This window comes from Corticium candelabrum, chromosome 19 (assembly GCF_963422355.1).
Source record: "Corticium candelabrum chromosome 19, ooCorCand1.1, whole genome shotgun sequence".
NCBI classification, from domain to species: domain Eukaryota; kingdom Metazoa; phylum Porifera; class Homoscleromorpha; order Homosclerophorida; family Plakinidae; genus Corticium; species Corticium candelabrum.
The window spans coordinates 4,302,552-4,320,051 of NC_085103.1; the positions used below are offsets into that span (position 1 = coordinate 4,302,552).

At 41.6% G+C, this 17,500-nt stretch overlaps 2 protein-coding genes across 2 annotated transcripts in view; one reads left to right on the plus strand and one right to left on the minus strand.

The window, feature by feature from the left end:
* LOC134194765 (uncharacterized) overlaps window positions 1–14,522 on the minus strand; it is a 21,328-nt gene extending 6,806 nt beyond the window's left edge. The window contains exons 1-9 of the mRNA XM_062663720.1: window positions 13,664–14,522; window positions 10,081–10,880; window positions 6,281–6,890; window positions 5,205–5,305; window positions 4,533–4,957; window positions 2,870–3,554; window positions 2,415–2,647; window positions 559–727; window positions 338–480 (exon numbers count right to left, since the gene is read on the minus strand). Coding sequence (XP_062519704.1) covers window positions 338–480; window positions 559–727; window positions 2,415–2,647; window positions 2,870–3,554; window positions 4,533–4,957; window positions 5,205–5,305; window positions 6,281–6,890; window positions 10,081–10,880; window positions 13,664–13,970 — 3,473 coding nt within the window. The 5' untranslated portion in view covers window positions 13,971–14,522. The remainder of the gene's footprint in view (window positions 1–337; window positions 481–558; window positions 728–2,414; window positions 2,648–2,869; window positions 3,555–4,532; window positions 4,958–5,204; window positions 5,306–6,280; window positions 6,891–10,080; window positions 10,881–13,663) is intronic.
* Window positions 14,523–16,771: 2,249 nt separating this feature from the next.
* The window catches only part of LOC134194882 (probable mitochondrial glutathione transporter SLC25A39), a 5,296-nt gene continuing 4,567 nt past the window's right edge, over window positions 16,772–17,500 (plus strand). The window contains exons 1-3 of the mRNA XM_062663863.1: window positions 16,772–16,875; window positions 16,938–17,012; window positions 17,076–17,203. Of these exons, the coding sequence (XP_062519847.1) occupies window positions 16,797–16,875; window positions 16,938–17,012; window positions 17,076–17,203 (282 nt within the window). The 5' untranslated portion in view covers window positions 16,772–16,796. The remainder of the gene's footprint in view (window positions 16,876–16,937; window positions 17,013–17,075; window positions 17,204–17,500) is intronic.

A 17,500-nucleotide genomic window follows, 5' to 3' on the forward strand; every position in this document is an offset into this window, starting at 1 on the left:
AAAGTGCAATGCGAACGTCATCTCTAAGTCATCATCTTCATTGACTGGAGTCAACAGAAGTGACTCTTATGCCACTCAGTTCTTTAGCCACTAGCTGACACTGAGCTAGGGCTTTGCACGTAATTTAGCTGCTTTTAAAGTTTCTAGAGCTTTTAGAGTTATTAGTTCCTTCAAGTTTTGTTTTGAATTTAGTTTAGTTCATGAACATTGATAGTAGTTGGACAGCATATATAGTTATTTGCATTGCGGAAATGTATCATAGATAAAATGTTCAAATAAATGTGTTTGACAGACAGACAGACAGACAGACGTGCACACATGCACACAATTTACAAACCTGACAAAAAATTTGTCTCGTCCATTCACATCTGAACTCATCACAGAGCTCGTGTTGATTGTCAGCTGAGAAACGGATCGGCACGAATTGAGACACAGCAATGCCTCTTCGTGCGTCGCCATACTTAAATCTCTCCCATCCACCTATTCATCACAAACAACACAAAAACACCACCAACTCCACCAATCAATTCATCGCCAAATATCCAGTCACACACTCACCCCAACGACCTCGTCTTCGACACGAAGAAGACCACATTGCGATGCCGGGCTTCCTGATGTGATTGACTTTATAAAAATGCCATTGCCACGCCCACCTTTCAACCTGACTCCCGAGTCTCCGACTGCACCGCAATCGATGCTGAATGTCCGGCAGTTCGGATCCTGCAATCTTAATTGAGAAAGCAACACAAATCATACACACAACACAACTACACAAACACACACACACACACACACACACACACACACACACACACACACACACACACACACACACACACACAGACCCCGGATGTGAACGAATTAGCCTGAAGATCTGTGCCAGCTCTGTAATCTGACCTCAAAAGGTCTATCTAACGACAAGTCACTGTCTGAACAGTGTCCGTATCAGTCTTGTCAATTTTCGAGCTGTTTCGAAACGTTTCCTTGGTCATATCAGGCAACATCACAATCCAGACGACCTACTGGGTACGCCTATCTCTCGCCACAACTTCCAGCAGTGTTCTCACTGTCGCAGATGGTATTCGAAGCTGGGCCAGCACACTTCCCAGTGCAAACGACAAAGAAAAGATCAATTTCATTCTCAACCGATGTGATCGTTGTTTGTCACCTTTTGAAAAGAATGCCAATACAACCAACTCTCTGTCACTCTGAGCTCTCAAAGCCACGTAAAACGATTTCTCAATTGGAGGTGGTAAGAGCTAGTTAATCTGAGAAAATCTTCACACAAGAAGCATCCTATGGGAGTGAGGAGGCAAGAAGAGTGGCTGCCCCAAGGCTAGTCATATGTGGCGAGTTGTCAAGGGCTTCCAGAATTCTTACCAGCAAAGGCTTAGCGCCTGCTACGAAGAACACCATAAAACATTAGCAAGCAAACATCCTTCCAGGTCAAAGAATGTTGCCTCCCCTACTGCCTCAGGCAAAGATTCAATCAGTCTGTCCAAGTCCTTGTGGTTTGACGCAATAATAAAGAGATCTACTAAGGGGTCAGGTACTGGCCCTTCTTGTTGGCGATTTGAACACTTCAAGGCTCTTGTTGAAAACAAATCCACAGCTGACTACCTATTCTCTGAGGCCTATGAAGCTCAACATGCCGCTTGATGACCGCCCACAAGTTTTCTATTTCGTGCAAGATATCTGGTGAGCTACAGCGAGTCAATCGAGAAACCGTGACACCCAAAGTCTTGTTTTTCTAGCTTCAGTAGCAACGAAATTTTAATTCTTAGGCCTCGTGTAGCGACACATGAGTCATGAAGTTCTTTTCGGAAGAACTGCATAACGATAACTTCCTGCACTGCAAACGAATGTGCAAGTTTGTTTGCTGATTTGTTGTTCCTTGTTGCGTCATTATCACTAATTGAAGCTGTTCGATGGTTTTCAGCTAGCGTTTTGGTCTGCCATGGGAAGTTCTGCGTTGAATTCCTTCTCCAGTGTCCAGCCTTTGGAGAGTTCAGTAAACAGTAGAGCAAGAAACATGTAAAAGTTGGCAGATCTCAGATGTCTTCCTAGCACTGGAGCAGTATAGTAACAGAATATCAGTCTTTCACAACTTGTTTCATGATGGAAAAATTCTCTACATGAATGCCAATACTATGGAATAGCTTTGGTGGGTGTTTTTCAGCTGTTTGAGAAAAAATTGGTGTGGTTTCTTAGTAAATAGCAAAACAAGAAAACTCTCAAAATAGTACAAGTAAACCAGAAATGTGTAAATAGTTTTGACGCAGACTGTATGTATAGACAGACAGACAGACAGACAGACAGACAGACAGACAGACAGACAGACAGACACACACACACAAAACCAGACGACGACAACATAACAAACAAGTTGGTTGATACCCAAGTGCTGGTCTTACCGTGACGTTCGAAGCTTCTGGTTTGGTAGGAAGACGGGAACTTCCATTTTCTGGATCCAGTTTTTAGTTTGGTTTTCAGTCGGTGTTGCCATTGTTGCTTCCAGTGGGGCTGTCGATAAGCATTGAGTGTCGGGTACTGTTGCTCTGCGACGTGGCCTCACGACTTCCTTCATCCTTATTACTTGGCCTCTGGAAAATTGTTTCCTGTCGGTAGTAGGGCTGGTTGTAATGTCCTACAGTAGCAATTGGATGAAAAGTTAGAAGACAATGACAAGAAACTGCCACATTAAGTCAATATCATTGTGCGTCGTGTGTGTGTCATGTGTGTGTGTGTGTGTGTGTGTGTGTGTGTGTGTGTGTGTGTGTGTGTGTGTGTGTGTGTGTGTGTGTGTGTGTGGTGTGCGTGCATAAAAACATTAATCTATAACTCCGTCTACACACCCACACAACCTCACCTTATCATCATCACCAAACACATCATTCTTCTGATCCGTAGTATCCTTATCAGTAGTAGACGACGACTCACTCCCCGAAAATTGAGTCTCTCGACGTTGCTGACCAGTTCCATTACACGAGCTAAACCCAACACCCGAAAACGCCGGAGCATTGAGAAACCCATTCTCATCAACATGCGAGTCACTCAAAGAACAGTGCTGAACAACAACCGACTCGGTCGAGCGTAAAACCTTCATCGATGGCGATCGAGTACGTAAAACAACGGAATCCTCCAAATTAGCATTGTTCTGATCGACACAGTTTGTGTTCCTACCTTCGAGCTCCGATATGTTGACGTAATTTTGATTACGAGTGTTGGCCATATTTGGGATAGACTGACGTTGTTGCTGATTGGCTGTAAATTTGTGTTGTAGACACGACTCGTCGGATGACGACGCCCCCGAGTCATCACCCAGTCTCAATTTTTGTTTCCACACAGACTGTTGTACTGTGATCGGCGACGCTTCCCGAACCAATCGATTAGTCGTCGACGGTAACGCTGTGGGTAAACTCTTGAATTGCATCGAAGTCAGTTGAGGTGATGGAGAGCGTCGAGGAAACGTGTGCACGCTCTCGTCTACAGGAGAACTGACTGCACTTGTGAATCCACGATACGGTTGCACATACAGCAGATGGCTAGTACCACTAGTACAGCAAATGTTAACCTCTATGTGACATACAGATAATATAAATATTTTTAATTACTTAATTAATTAATTAAACAAACTCTGTGAGAGACATATTGTAGGTTAAGATACTCAACTTCTGCTGCTTCGTTGGAAGCAAACATAAGGCAAGATCAATTAAAAATAAATTAAATTAATTAAAATTAATTAACTATGCAAAATTGAAATAGCACTAAAATAAATATAAAATAATTTATTAACTAACAAATTAATAAAAATAAAAATTAATTAATAAAAATAATTTATTAACTATTAAATTAATAAAAATAATAAAATGTATTTATTAACTAATTAAAAATTATTAAATTAATTAAAATTAAATAATTATGCAAAATTGAAATAGCAATAAAAATAAATAAAAATAATTTATGAACTAATAAATTAATAAAAATAAAATTAATTAATAAAATAAAAAATTAATTAATAAAATTAATTTATTAACTAATCAATTAATAAAATTAATTTAATAACTAATAAATTAATGAAAATTTAATAAAATTAATTTATTAACTAATAAATTAATGAAAATTTAATAAAATTAATTTATTAGTTAATAAATTAATAAATTAAAAATTAATTAATAAAAACACGTGCGTAACACGTGGCAAAAACACGTGCCTGCGTGACACGTGGAAAACACGTGCATAACACGTGGCATAACACGTGCAAGCAAAACTCTACATAACATTCATTCCCCTCTGTTGTCCTTTCATCATGAGATCGCTGTCATGCATCAGTAGCATAGTTTGGTATAAGACACCACGAAGGAACTACTTCCACAAAACACCCAAAAAGTAAATTTTAAAAAATTTAAAAAAAATTAATTTTAGCACCCACCCACTCACATACCCCAAAAAGTCTGTACTGTACAACATGCGATTTCAAATATCCTACAACAAGCTCCACACCACTAAACATGATTTACACACCAACTGACCTTTTCGGTTGCACCTTCGCAGAGCCAGCGGTAAGACTGCCATCAATGCTATCGTCTCCGGCTGTGCTTCTCGACTGCGAAATGTGCAAATCCGTGTTGGTGATTCCGTTGAATCTCGACAACGAACTGGCCAATGAGCATCTGTTCGGCAACGTGTCCTGAAACGGTGAACACGACGACAGGGTCGTCAATCCCGTGCCATGATGATTCTCGGCACTCAAACTCGGAGTCAGGCTGTGATCGGAGTTTCTCAACGAGTCGTCGCTAATTAACGACGGCTCTTGAAGGATAGCCAATGCCTCATCACATCCGGGGAGAGTCGGCTGCTCGACTGATAGTATAAGCTGACTGATTCTTGAATGACCAACAAGAAGTCCTTTTTCTATAGACCCGATAGGTAGCTCGCTCACGCATTTATCGTTTACCTACAAGCACACAAGAATGTCGAACACAGACACAGACACAGACAGACACAGACACACACTGACTCACTCACTCACACACTCACACACACACACACACACACACACACACGTGCGCACGCACATACAGACACCGACACACAGACACACAGACACACACATACATACATTGGCACACACACACACACACACACACACACACACACACACACACACACACACACACACACACGAATGACGTTGTACGTACCTTCACGATTCTGTCTCCTATTGCGAGACTGCCGACCACCGGACTATTCTCACCAATAGTCGTTACGACTAAAGCCCACTGCAAGTTGACACCAGGCAACACTAAACACAAACAATGATTGAAACACAAGATCAATAATATTAATACAAATATAGAAAATAAAAAATATTAATATAAATATATAAATAATTACTATAAAAAATATATTTATTCAAATGCAACTGAGCCGGTTCAATGACACCAGTCATGCTCGGTTGAAGTCACCTCACTCTAAATTGCATATCATATATGCTGCATACAGTACACCAGCTCACACTTTACAGGCCCAGAGAAAGCAAATTCAAAGTGCTAAGGCCAAAAGCATACTAAGAAGGCGTGGTCAATGTGGGCATTTACATACCGACAAGTTCACAACCCACACCAGATTCCTATTTTTGATGTACAAACACACACAGCCATGCAGTGAGGCCACCGAAAGCATCGAATGTTTACTTCGCAACATCAAAATAAAAAAAAGTAAAAATATAAAAATATAAAAAAAGTAAAAAAAATATAAAAAACTTAAAAAATAAAAAATAAAAAACAAAAAATAAAAATCTTAAAAAATAAAATAATTAGAACAAAAATTCAAAAAAAGACAATAACAAATGTTTATTTCACCACATCCTATCCTACATTACTTTGTCTCTCGTCCCTACAACATCTAGTCAGCCAAATTACGTGACACCTGTCCAACATCTGAAGACACTGCGATTTCTATATTACGATGCATATGCTACACTTATTCATTTACACACACACACACACACACACACACACACACACACACACACACACACACACACACACACACACACACACACACACACACACACATGTGCACACACACACACCACACGCACACACGCACCACACACACACACACACACACACACACACACACACACACACACACACACACACACACACACACACACACACACACACACACACACACACACACACACACACACCACACCACACCACACTCTACTTCAACAACATTAAACATTATCCACACTCCAGCCGTACCGCACCTGCACCATTCACCGTAACCCTCACGATCGACGGCTCGACTTTCCACCGATTCGTTTTACACGACTCTCCCATGTCCGCACTATCCTGTTGCCGATCAACACACATACTCATCTTCTCTCTCGCTTTATCCAATCGATTCTGAGTCCGATGCACAACACTCTGCAATCCACTTTTGTCTCTCTGAAGTCGATGGTTTATCCTCTGCTGTGACCTCAGCTTCGATTTCAGTTCGTTCTTCTGCCGATACTTTTGGTCAATGTTGCTCTGGTGACTCATGCCTTCACGAACGGCTTCCAGCCGTGCGCCGCGCTCGTACGCTAAGTCCCGATTGGCTCGTTCAAAATCGACACGCAGCCGCTCGAGTTCCTGTTCTGCCGTCTTCAAGTGCACAGTGATAGAGCCGCATTCTTCGTAAAGATCTTGACATTGTTGTTTTGCATCTTGCCACGCGAGTTCTAATTCCTGCAAGTGGCCGCATAGTTCCTCTCGGTCTGTGTTGAGGTTTTTCAATTGTTCAACGACGAAGTTGTGATCATGACGAGCTTTGAATAGCTCTTGGATTTTAGAGTCGAGTTCATCTCTCGTTTGCTGGTGCTCGTGGCGAGCAACCTACAAAAGTTGTGTGGGTCAGTCAGTAACAGTTGGTATTTGATTGTTTGTCCATCTGTCTGTCTCTGTGTAATGCATTAATGCCATCGTAACTCAGTGTGGATGATACTAACTCTAATATCTTTGCTATGTGTCTGTCAGTCTGTCTGTCTGTCCATTTGTCCGTCTCTGTGTCTGTCTATCTGTCTGTCCATCTGTCTGTCTGTTCATCCATATGTCCATCTGTCTGTCTGTCTGTCTGCCTGTCCATCTGTCTGTCTATCCATCTGTCTGTCTATCCATCTGACTGACTGTCTGTCTGTCCGTCTGTTCATCTGTCTGTCTGTCCATACGTCCGTCAGAGTTGCTTTCAAAAACACTATCAAGTCTGCTACAAGAGGATCTGGTTGTGGCCCTTCAGGGTGGAGATACGAACATATTCAGGCTATTTTCAAGGATGACAAATCAGCTGATTTATTATATATGATGTGCAACCACATAGCTCTGGGAAAAGTACCATCCAAGATCATCCCTTTACTTGCAGGGTCAAGGCTTATAGCTTTACCCAAGAGTAATGGTGATGTGAGACCAATCGCCATTGGTGAAGTCTTCAGGCGAGTCACAGCCAGAACTATTTGCAAACAGAAATCTGCTGTTTTTTCTGCACACTTTTCTCCAGTACAATATGGTATCGCAACGCCTGAGGGAGCAGAGCTGCTAACTCATCACATTCAGGTTTTACTTGAAAGTAATCCTGACTGGTCAATTCTAAAGACAGATGTTAGAAATGCATTCAATTCAGTTGCAAGAAAGCACCTTCTGCGTCAAATAGAAGAAGATTTACCCGATATCTACCCTCATGTTAGACAGATGTATGGAGAGCCTAGTACGCTGATCTATGTAACTGAAGGGAGAGTTGAATTGCTTACATCAAGTCAGGGTGTCCACCAAGGAGATCCATTGGAGCCAGCCCTTTTTTCAGTGGCCATTCATCCAATCTTATGTCAGGTAGTGGAAAGACATAACAGTGTTACCATTCTAGCATATTTGGATGACATTTATGCAGTTGGACCGACCCAAAGTCTTCAAGATGTTTTAGATGACCTAAAAACATCTCTGTCTTCAGTGGATTTAGAAATCTGTGACAAAAAGTGCGAGCTGTATTGCCCTTCTGGTCATACCTGTGACTTTCCTACTCCGGTATCTCATGATGGCATGATCATTTTAGGAACACCAGTTGGAAAAGGGGATTTTGTTCGTGCCCATTGTGTTGACATTGCCAAGGCTGGAGATAGACTGTGTTGTGAAATGTTGAAAGTAAACAACCGGCAAAGTTCTATGCTTATTCTCCGTCACTGTCATGTCCCTAGGCTGGCTAGACAAGTGTTCCCTTGTGATCTGGAAGAAGCTGGAATCATTCATGATGAGTTGACCAAGAGAACCTTCATGGGCATTATTGGTTTAGTCACCTCAATGACACTGCATGGAAACAAGCAGCCCTTAAGATCAGGTTTGGAGGATTCGGTCTAACACAGGTCAGACAAATTTCTCATGCAGCTTACTTATGATATCTTCATGGCGTCAGACTATGAACAAGTTGCCTAGTCGTTTCTCATCAATGTCTGACCTGATCAACTATCTGAAAGAGTCTGAATCAGTTCCAGAATCAATTGGCTCTACTCTAAAGTCAGCGTTTCAGTTATTACCACCTTTGCCAAAATCAGTCGACAATGAATCAGAGGAAAATCAGTCCACTGAAGATTTCATTTCATACCCACGGAAGTTACAGTAACGCCTGTGCACCAAGATTGGTGACCTGCTCGCCCATGTCCCCTCTGACAGAGATGCAGCAAGGTTACGATCTTTACAGGGAAAAGGCACAGGATCATGGCTAGAGGTAATACCGTCTTCTGGTAAGCACGCACTTAAAGCAAACGAGTTTTCCATTGTGTCTTATCTAAGACTGGGATTGCCTCTGCCATTCACTGAATGGACAAATGTATGCGATTATGGTCGAGTTATAGACCCCCAAGGATACCACCTTTGGGTCTGTAAGTATGGAGGTGGTTCTGTTTGGGCCCATAACTCTGTTGTCCATGGCTGGAGTGAATGCATGAGTGACCTACATATCCCACATGAGAAAGAACCAAGAAATCTATATGTCAACACTGAGGATCGCCCAGACATTACATTCTTTGATGCAGAATCAGGACAAAATCTAGATGTTGACATATCATTGGCACACCCATGGAGTCAAGGCATTCTAAAACGATCCAGCTGGGAGGATGAGTTTGCTGCCCACACGAGAGAAGAGAAGCAGACCAATAAGTATACAGGAGAAATTCTACCAGGAGGGACGTCATCAAAGTGTATACCACCAGTGTTCGAGCACTTTGGTAGAGGGGGCCTGCAAGCTGATGCCTTCTTACACACCCTCTCAAAACAGTGCAGCCGTATGGAGGAAGACCCCTTTCGTAGTGCAGAACAATTCAAAACTTTTTTGGAGGAAACGGTTCTCTTTGATTCTTCAAAGATGCAATGCAAAAGTAATCCTCAAAAAGTTGTCAAGAGTTTCAAAAACAAAGAATGACATGGACAAGCTTTTTGACTTTAATGTACAGATCTAAGTCCACTAATGTTTTTAAGTATTTTGCTGTAAAGGACTGGTTTATCATAGAAGTTTAGGATGTGTACAAGTAGAGGATCTGTAACAATAAATAATATGTCCATCTGTCTGTCTTTCTGTCTTTCCACTGTCCATCTGTCTTCCTATCCATCTGTCTACACACATGTCTACTTATCCACCGTCTGTCTGTTGGCATCCTCGCACGAGTTCACAACAAAACTCGTCTGACTCACATCAAATTTCATTTTTCCATTTCAGCACTGACTAACCCTCCAGCAATCCCTTCAAGCCACCATTTGTCCATTTACCTCCACTGTCTCCATCAGTACAGTACGTCTACTAATGCAATCATCTACCACCACAAACGAAAAAAATTTCATAAAACACAAGAATTTTCGGTCGACTGTCCATATTCAAATTCGTGTGTACTCTCAATGTCGTTTTAGTTCCTAACATTTCACACCATGTCAGGTACTGTGCTTGTACGAGTCAATTACCATAATTTTACTGTAACAGTTTGCACATATTTTCACAGATTGTGTATACTCCACACTCTCTAAGTACACACAAAAAATCCAAACTCACATTGTATTGTTCGTTCACTCTCACACTCTCCACGTTTGCTTCTTCAAGCTGCACTTGGTACTGATGGTTTTGCCACTTGAGCAATGCTACCTGCTGCTGTAGCTTCGAAGCCAAATGTTTCGACGACGGCGTCCTGCTTAACGTCAAACTGTCGAACCCGCCTTTCAACGACTTTGTCGTCCTCTGAAATCGATTCTCGGCCTCTGACTTACGAAGACTGCCTCGTAGTTCCTCAATGTCGGTTGTCATGTTGTCCTTCATTTCTTGCAGTTGCTCCAGCTCTCTGCATACGCGTTCATGTTTGGCACGCAGCTCGTTCAACTCAAACTTCGTGTCCATGTGATTGGCTTTCTCGATTTCGAACTTTGCCGATGTCTCCGAGCAGAGACGCTTCAATACGCTTGTCTCGACGCCGCCCGACTGCGAATGAAGATCTTCCTTCAGCTTGTGGTTGCTGTCTTTAGCTTCCTGATATTGACTGTAGATTATATCGTATTGGCCTTTCAACTGAGCCAATTGCTCTAGAGCGACGTCTCTCTCTTGTTGTAGTTGTTTACCCGACTGTTCAAATTTCATTAAACATGTCCTCGCTTGATTCAACTCGACTAGATCTTGTTCTCGTTCGGCGAGCTGGGACAACAGTTGGTCTCTCTCTACGCGAACAAATTCCACCATTTCTATTTGCTCTTGTAGTCGGCCAGCTGCACAACGCATGCTGAAGTCGGCAAAGTCGTTTGTGGGAGATAGAGTTGAGGGAAGACGATCTTCGCTGTTGGATCTTCGAAGTGTATAGTAGCCATCTAGAAACAAAAGTCAATTAACTTAAAAGATAAATAAAACAGTGAGAATTGTTGCACTGTGTTGTTATGTTGTTTTCTGTTGTGTTGTATTGTGTTGCATTGTGTTGTTGTTTGGTGTGGTTGTGTTTTGTTGTTATGTTGTGTTGTTGTATTGTGTTGTTGTGTTCTGTTGTGTTGTTGTGTTCTGTTGTGTTGTTGTGCTGTGTTATTGTTTTATGTTGTTGTATTATGTTGTTGTATTATGTTGTTGTATTATGTTGTTGTGTTGTGTTGTGCTGTGTTTGTTATGCTGTGTTATTTTGATGTCGTTGTGTTGTGTTATTGTGTTGTTGTGGTGTGTTGCGTTATTGTATTGTGTTGTTGTGTTCTGTTGTGTTGCCGTGCTGTGTTATTGTTTTATGTTGTTGTATTATGTTGTTGTATTATGTAGTTGTGTTGTGTTGTGCTGTGTTTGTTATGCTGTGTTATTTTGATGTCATTGTGTTGTGTTATTGTGTTGTTGTGGTGTGTTGTGTTGTTGTATTATGTTGTTGTGTTGTGTTATGTTGTTTTGCTGTGTTGTTGTGTTGTCGTTTGATGTGGTTGTATTATGTTGTTGTGTTAAATTGTATTGTGTTGTTGTGCTGTGTTATTATGTTGTTGTTGTTGTGTTGTTGTGGTGTGTTGGTGTGTTGCATTGTTGTATTGTGTTGTTCTGCTGCATTGTTCTGCTGTGTTGTTGTGTTGTTGTTTTATGTTGTTGTATTGTGTTGTTGTGCTGTGTTATTATGATGTTGTTATGTTATTTTATTGTGGTGTTTTGGTGTGTGGTATTGTTGTATTGTGTTGTTCTGCTGTGTGGTTGTATTATGTTGTTGTTTTATGTTGTTCTATTATGTTGTTGTGCTGTGTTATTATGATGTTGTTGTGTTGTTGTGTTGTTGTGGTATGTTGTTGTATTGTGTTGTTGTATTGTATTGTTGTATTGTGTTGTTGTATTGTGTTGTTGTTTTGTGTTGTTGTATTGTGTTGCTGTTGCATTGTGTTGGGTGTTGGGTGTTGTGCTGTTGTGTTGTGGTACTGCCATAAACAAAATAGTGAGATCAACAATGAAAGAAAGAACAACAAACAAAATAATGAGATCAAAAATGAAAGTAAACAGCAGCCTAATAGCACTACATTAGTGACATGCCACAGTACATGCACTACAATCCCAACAAGTGGACACATCACAGCATGTACTGTAACTCCTAACCCAATACATGTTTTCAGAGTGACTGCACCACCACCACATAACAGTCCACAAACACTAATCAACAACATCCATCCCACTGCAATCTGATCTAGAGCTTGTACAAGACAGAGCAGTGCACAACAGAACGAGACATAAATCACAACTCCTCATCCATCCTTTTCATCAAACAGTAGCCACATCAAGTGAACAGCATGGTCTGTGCCCCATTAATCTAATATTTTGTCATCCTAAACTGTCCAAATAATCTTAACCATGCCTTGGAGTCTATCAACAATCAATCAATTGTGAAAGTGCTTGCAACAAGTATTTACTAGCAACATGTCCCACCACTAAAAAAAAGTTAATTAACTCAACGATCTTCTGCTGGAAGATGGCCATACGGAAATACCAATTTCCACTACAGAATGTCAAACATCAAAACACAAGAATTTCCTAGAAAATTAACATTAAAAATAGTTAGACTGTTTAGTTGTAGACTAGACTGAGAGAAAGTTTTAGATAACGATTTCTTCAATATATTATTTCCTCAACTATATTGCCTATACGTGTTCAAACGTTTCTATTGATTTTTAGAAATAAAACTCAATGAGCACAAAATTTCCGAGCTCGTCATCAAGTGGAGGTTGACTCATGCTCGAAATATCAAACTCAAACAGTGGGAAGTTAGCAGTTGAGTTATGCTACACGTACACACCATACTGTGTTTGTACATATACTACATGGACAGTCTGTATGTAATAGTCATACACAGCTTGTCAGATACACAGAAATACATAAATTACACAACTAAAATGGAATGTGTGACCATCCTCCGACTTCCAGGATTCCATATACCTTAGCTATCAATCTCACTACATGGAAAGCGGAACGTCCACCTTTCCATACGTCAATACCATTCCACACATCTACAACAAGACATCACGCAGGAAGTCTCCTTTCAAGGAGTCACCATTTGCGCCATGTCTCAGACTAGAGTAGTGCGCCGTTTTACACCAATGTGTCCAACACCTCAGCTCAAAAATCTCTTATACAGTATACCTACACACTGGAAGATGCTAGACTCACTTGCAGCCAAGCTTTACAAGATTTGTTCTATAAACAGCAAGCGAAAGGATTCTAAAAGAAAATGATACATGCACTGATTCGGATGCTAAACATTAGGTGGCAACAACACTAATCCGACACGCCATCACAGCAGACAACAGTACAGTCAGCGGCATGCTAGACCATTAAGTGTCCGCCCACCCCTCCAACATCCACACCCATTAATTACCGTTTACAAACGCAGTTTTCGACAACAGATATCGAAAACCTAATGCGCGGAAGCCTTCTACAGCATCCGGCTGCATAACGAAAGCGAACCAAAGCAACAAGAGAATGCGCCAGGGTCATTCTTTCATTTGCAGCCGGAATAGGCAACCGGAACACCAAAAAAAACTGAACCAGACCAACAAGGCTAGAACCCGCCAGGTCACTGCAGCCCCAGTAAACAAAACACAAACAAAAAACGTTACAAACATACAAGGATTTCTCTAAACACTGCGTCTACCTTCGTTTTCCACGTCGAGAGCGCGCAGCTCGTCTGCAGACAGTCCGAGATTGTTCAACACAAATCGATAGGTCGGCCTCAGTGCGCGACAGAGCGACGAGAAAGCTCGCGGACCCTTACGCGTGAGAGTGTCCAACAGCATCTCAGCGCGCTCCTTGAACGTGCGGCCCTCACGTTCGATGATCTCGCAGTCGTCGCTCGTTAGAACGTCCTCCTGCTGCAGAGAAGTGTACAGACGACGCGCGTCGACGTTCTTGACGAAGTAGACGCGATGCCGGAGCAAACGGGCGCGGTCGACATCCTCCATACCAGAAGAGAAGAAGACAAATGAGAAGCCGGTGTGAATGCTGACGCCTATGCGGCGTACCTAGTAGATAATGAGGTGGGGTGCCGTTCACGTGACTAGAAAGGATGTGCATATCTCTCTGTCTATCCTTTTGTTGACTAATTCATGACTTACGTCTTTCTCTAGAGAGCGAAACTACGAAACCTATGCGTGGCTTTATGCGTGTATTATTGTAGATGTGTATGCCCATAGTTAGCAAGCAGCAGGAAAGAAGCGGATGTAGCTACCTAATTAGTTATCTACACAAAATGCAATGATACCGAAACCACAAACAAACTGGCCAACCTCCTACACTACTGTGTAGCTACAATTTAACATCTCTAGACTGATGACACTAACCTCATTCACCTAATCTAGTCATCGGGTAGTGAGCAGCAATGCGTTTGATACAGTCATTGTGTTGTGGTAACAAACGGATGGGAAACGCTCCACGCATAAACCAAATTCCTTGAAGGAGATATACTACGCATTACTTTAATTAGCGCTTAAACATCGGTAAGACGTTTTTGGCGAGTTATTTGTAGCATACTACACACACACACACACACACACACACACACACACACACACACACACACACACACACACACACACACACACACACACACACACACACACACACACACACACACACACACACACACCAATTCCAACACTCTCCTCACATACAGTACAACCACACATTTGCTGATATAGGTTACATGTTAGTTAACTTAATTAAACTTATTAACAAGGTCTGTGTTCAACCTGATTATACAGTACACTAATAATAGTACAAAAATAAATATTAAATCCAGTCAACCACTTACTACTGGAATGTAAACGTCGTTCATGCTAAAAAGTGTATACAACCCCCAGAGAAGTTGCTTCCACACAATATTGTTAGTGTGTACTGTACATCAGCAATACTGGCTATGTAAAAAGCAATAGTGACAATGTAATATAAAAGTGTGTGTGTGTGTGTGTGTGTGTGTGTGTGTGTGTGTGTGTGTGCGTGTGTGTTACTATCACTAAAATTTATAAGACATTGTACGCTAATTGTATCAAGTTGCAACAAAACAGTGGAGTCACTGGGTCTCGAAATTAAGATGGCAAGCTCCTGGGGTCTATGTCATAACATCTATAAGACCTTGTCTACTGTCTAAGGGCCACACCTACTAATAGTAGTGAGCCATGACTGCCCCACTGGCTCCCAGCCCTGATTCAATGACACGCCACTGAACAGAAGCACTAAAAATAAACTCTGTGAATGCCTAATGGTTTACGGATGCCTCCAGAGTTAGCCAACGGATTCGAAACTGGTGAACTAATTGGCTCTACCTTTGCCAATACTGACATACAATTAGAAAGTTCACTTGCTGTTTAGCAAGACATGAGTTCTATTATCAAAAGGCTTCCAAGAAATTCTATAAAAAATGCAGAGTAGCTTAGTAAAAATTTCCATATTTAAGCTAAATCTAATAACAGTGTGTGAATAAAAACATGCTGTGGGAACATATTAGAACGTTGTTAATATCATAGTAGTGTCTCTGAGCAACAAGATACAGAAACCATTTGCCGACATGGTATGATAATATGATAATATCTCTTAGTTAGTTTTAGACAAGTGTATCCAATGGTTATGAAGTGTTTGTCTATATCTGGAAGCATCCGGAGGATTTCAATGTTGTGAGAATGAGTGACAGTTGTGTAGGAGTTATAATACCAATGCACACGCGAGCGCGCGCACGCACACACACACACACACACACACACACACACACACACACACAACACAGACACTATGGCTATATATATATGTGTCCAAATATATAATCTGGTGTGAAACGGGAATATGGCAAAAGAGAGAAGATGGACTGTATGACAAAACGTAATGTAGCACATCTAATTAGAACCATGAGGCTACACCCAGTACATGTGGAAAAGTGCCAGACAAAAAGAAAGCGATTCCTTGCCAAAACGGAGACACTGGAAGCCAGCTGCAGCAAGCAGTAGTGTCAGTTGTCTCACCATCTATTCTAAGAGCTGTGCTAAAGTAGCAACTAATTATTTATTTATTTATTTGGTTATCTTCCCCTCCCTTCTTAAATAATTAATTAGCAACATCATCTATTTTAGCCCATACTTAGTAATTGAATTTAATGATCATCATAACTTGCCTTCTTTCTTGGCAGCTAACACACACACACACACACACACACACACACACACACACACACACACACACACACACACACACACACACACACACACACACACACACACACACACACACACACACACACACACACACACACACACACACACTGCTAACCTAAAAACGGACTAAAATTTAGTGTGCGCAATTACAATTTATAAATTAATTAAAATCAACAATCCTCGAAGACCCAGACCCTCATCCGCGCTAGAAAATTATTTAGTAGCGCCATGCTAGGTTACTCATCAAGTCTAACATCTCTCCTACTTTACATCAACAGAAACAACTCATATTATCATTATTAATAATTAATTAACCCTTTGATTTATTCTACACTGTACAGCTATTAAACAAGCAAACACCGACCGTCACAACGCAACGAAAGTACTACAATCATAAAACAAAAATTCTGCATCTGAAAACTTGCCTTCTAATCTAACGCCCTGCGCCAACTCCTCAACCGATGTCCCGTATTTGTTGTACAAACCTGTATAACAGTACAAGACCCGTATAAGAGTTTAGTACAAGACCCGTATAAATTGCAAGACCCGTATAAAATACAAGACCCGTATGTAACACACTAAGGTCAGATGTCCCATTTAGGCGACGTCTCTGCTTCCCAGCGGGTTCTATCGTCATGCACGGGCGCTTTTATCACAGCCCTTTTTTGTGAGGACACACACGGCACGCAAAGTCACACATCCATACTCATCCAGTCTTCCTCTTTCCAGTGACGCCATTCGATGTCGTTAAGACTCGCCTGCAGGCTCAACAGCGCAGCATCTACGGCCCAAAGTCGGTTTTCGGTACGAGGTGACATCAATAGTGCTCGACGCGACGAGATGTGTTGATTGGTTGTCGTTCTGTAGCGTCTGCGAGTGGCCAGCGGCTGCTGTTCTGTCCGAGTCTGATTAATCAGTTGTGTATATGCGGGGCGGGTGTTGCAGATGCGAGTACTATTGCTGCGACTACTAGACTACACTTTGCTGGAACGATGGTGCGTGTGTACAGTACGGTGCAATGTTGACAAACGGGTAGACAGACAGACAGAGATACCCGGATGAGGCGTGGGCAGAAGACCTACGTACAGTCATTGTGACTGAAGTGAGAAACAAATGTGTTTGACAAACAGACAGACGGACAGACAAAACAACAACAACAACACAACAACAACAACATACTAGCAGACAGGCAAATATACAGATACACAGGCAGACCAGCAGACAGACAGACAACAGCAACAACAACAACAACCACCGAGCAGCAGAGAGACAGACAAATAGACAGACACACA